The sequence below is a fragment of the Crocuta crocuta genome, unplaced genomic scaffold, assembly GCF_008692635.1.
Source record: "Crocuta crocuta isolate KB4526 unplaced genomic scaffold, BGI_CrCroc_1.0 scaffold53, whole genome shotgun sequence".
NCBI classification, from domain to species: Eukaryota; Metazoa; Chordata; class Mammalia; order Carnivora; family Hyaenidae; genus Crocuta; species Crocuta crocuta.
Window position 1 is genome coordinate 2,909,361 of NW_027529432.1, and position 338 is coordinate 2,909,698.

The 338-nt window shown below is 57.1% G+C and overlaps 1 protein-coding gene across 1 annotated transcript in view; it reads left to right on the plus strand.

Annotated features, from left to right (window-relative positions):
- The window catches only part of SART1 (spliceosome associated factor 1, recruiter of U4/U6.U5 tri-snRNP), an 18,296-nt gene extending 18,177 nt beyond the window's left edge, over positions 1–119 (plus strand). Inside the window, 1 exon segment of the mRNA XM_077759816.1 lies at positions 35–119. Coding sequence (XP_077615942.1) covers positions 35–53 — 19 coding nt within the window. The 3' untranslated portion in view covers positions 54–119.
- The last annotated feature ends 219 nt before the right edge of the window (positions 120–338 follow it).

Consider the following 338-nt stretch of genomic DNA (forward strand, 5'->3'; position numbering starts at 1 on the left):
CGCTTCCAGCCTCATGCCTCGCTTCTCTCCGCAGGAACACCATCACCAAGTGAATCCGATCTCCCTTCGGACCCCCTCCCCAGCTTTAATATTAAATAAAGTTCCCTCCTTATTTTTTCCTCCTTCGTCATGGTGCAGATTCCAGGGTCAGACCCAGGAGGAGGGGCAGGCGGTGCTGGGAGGAGCATCCGCTGGCCTCAGCCGGGCCCTGGTGGCCGTGTGACCGCTGGCCTCAGCCGGGCCCTGGTGGCCGTGTGACCTCAGGACAGTCCCTGAATCTCTCTGAGCCTTAGTTCTGGCATTTGTACAATCAAAGCACCTCTGTTTCATAGACTCTT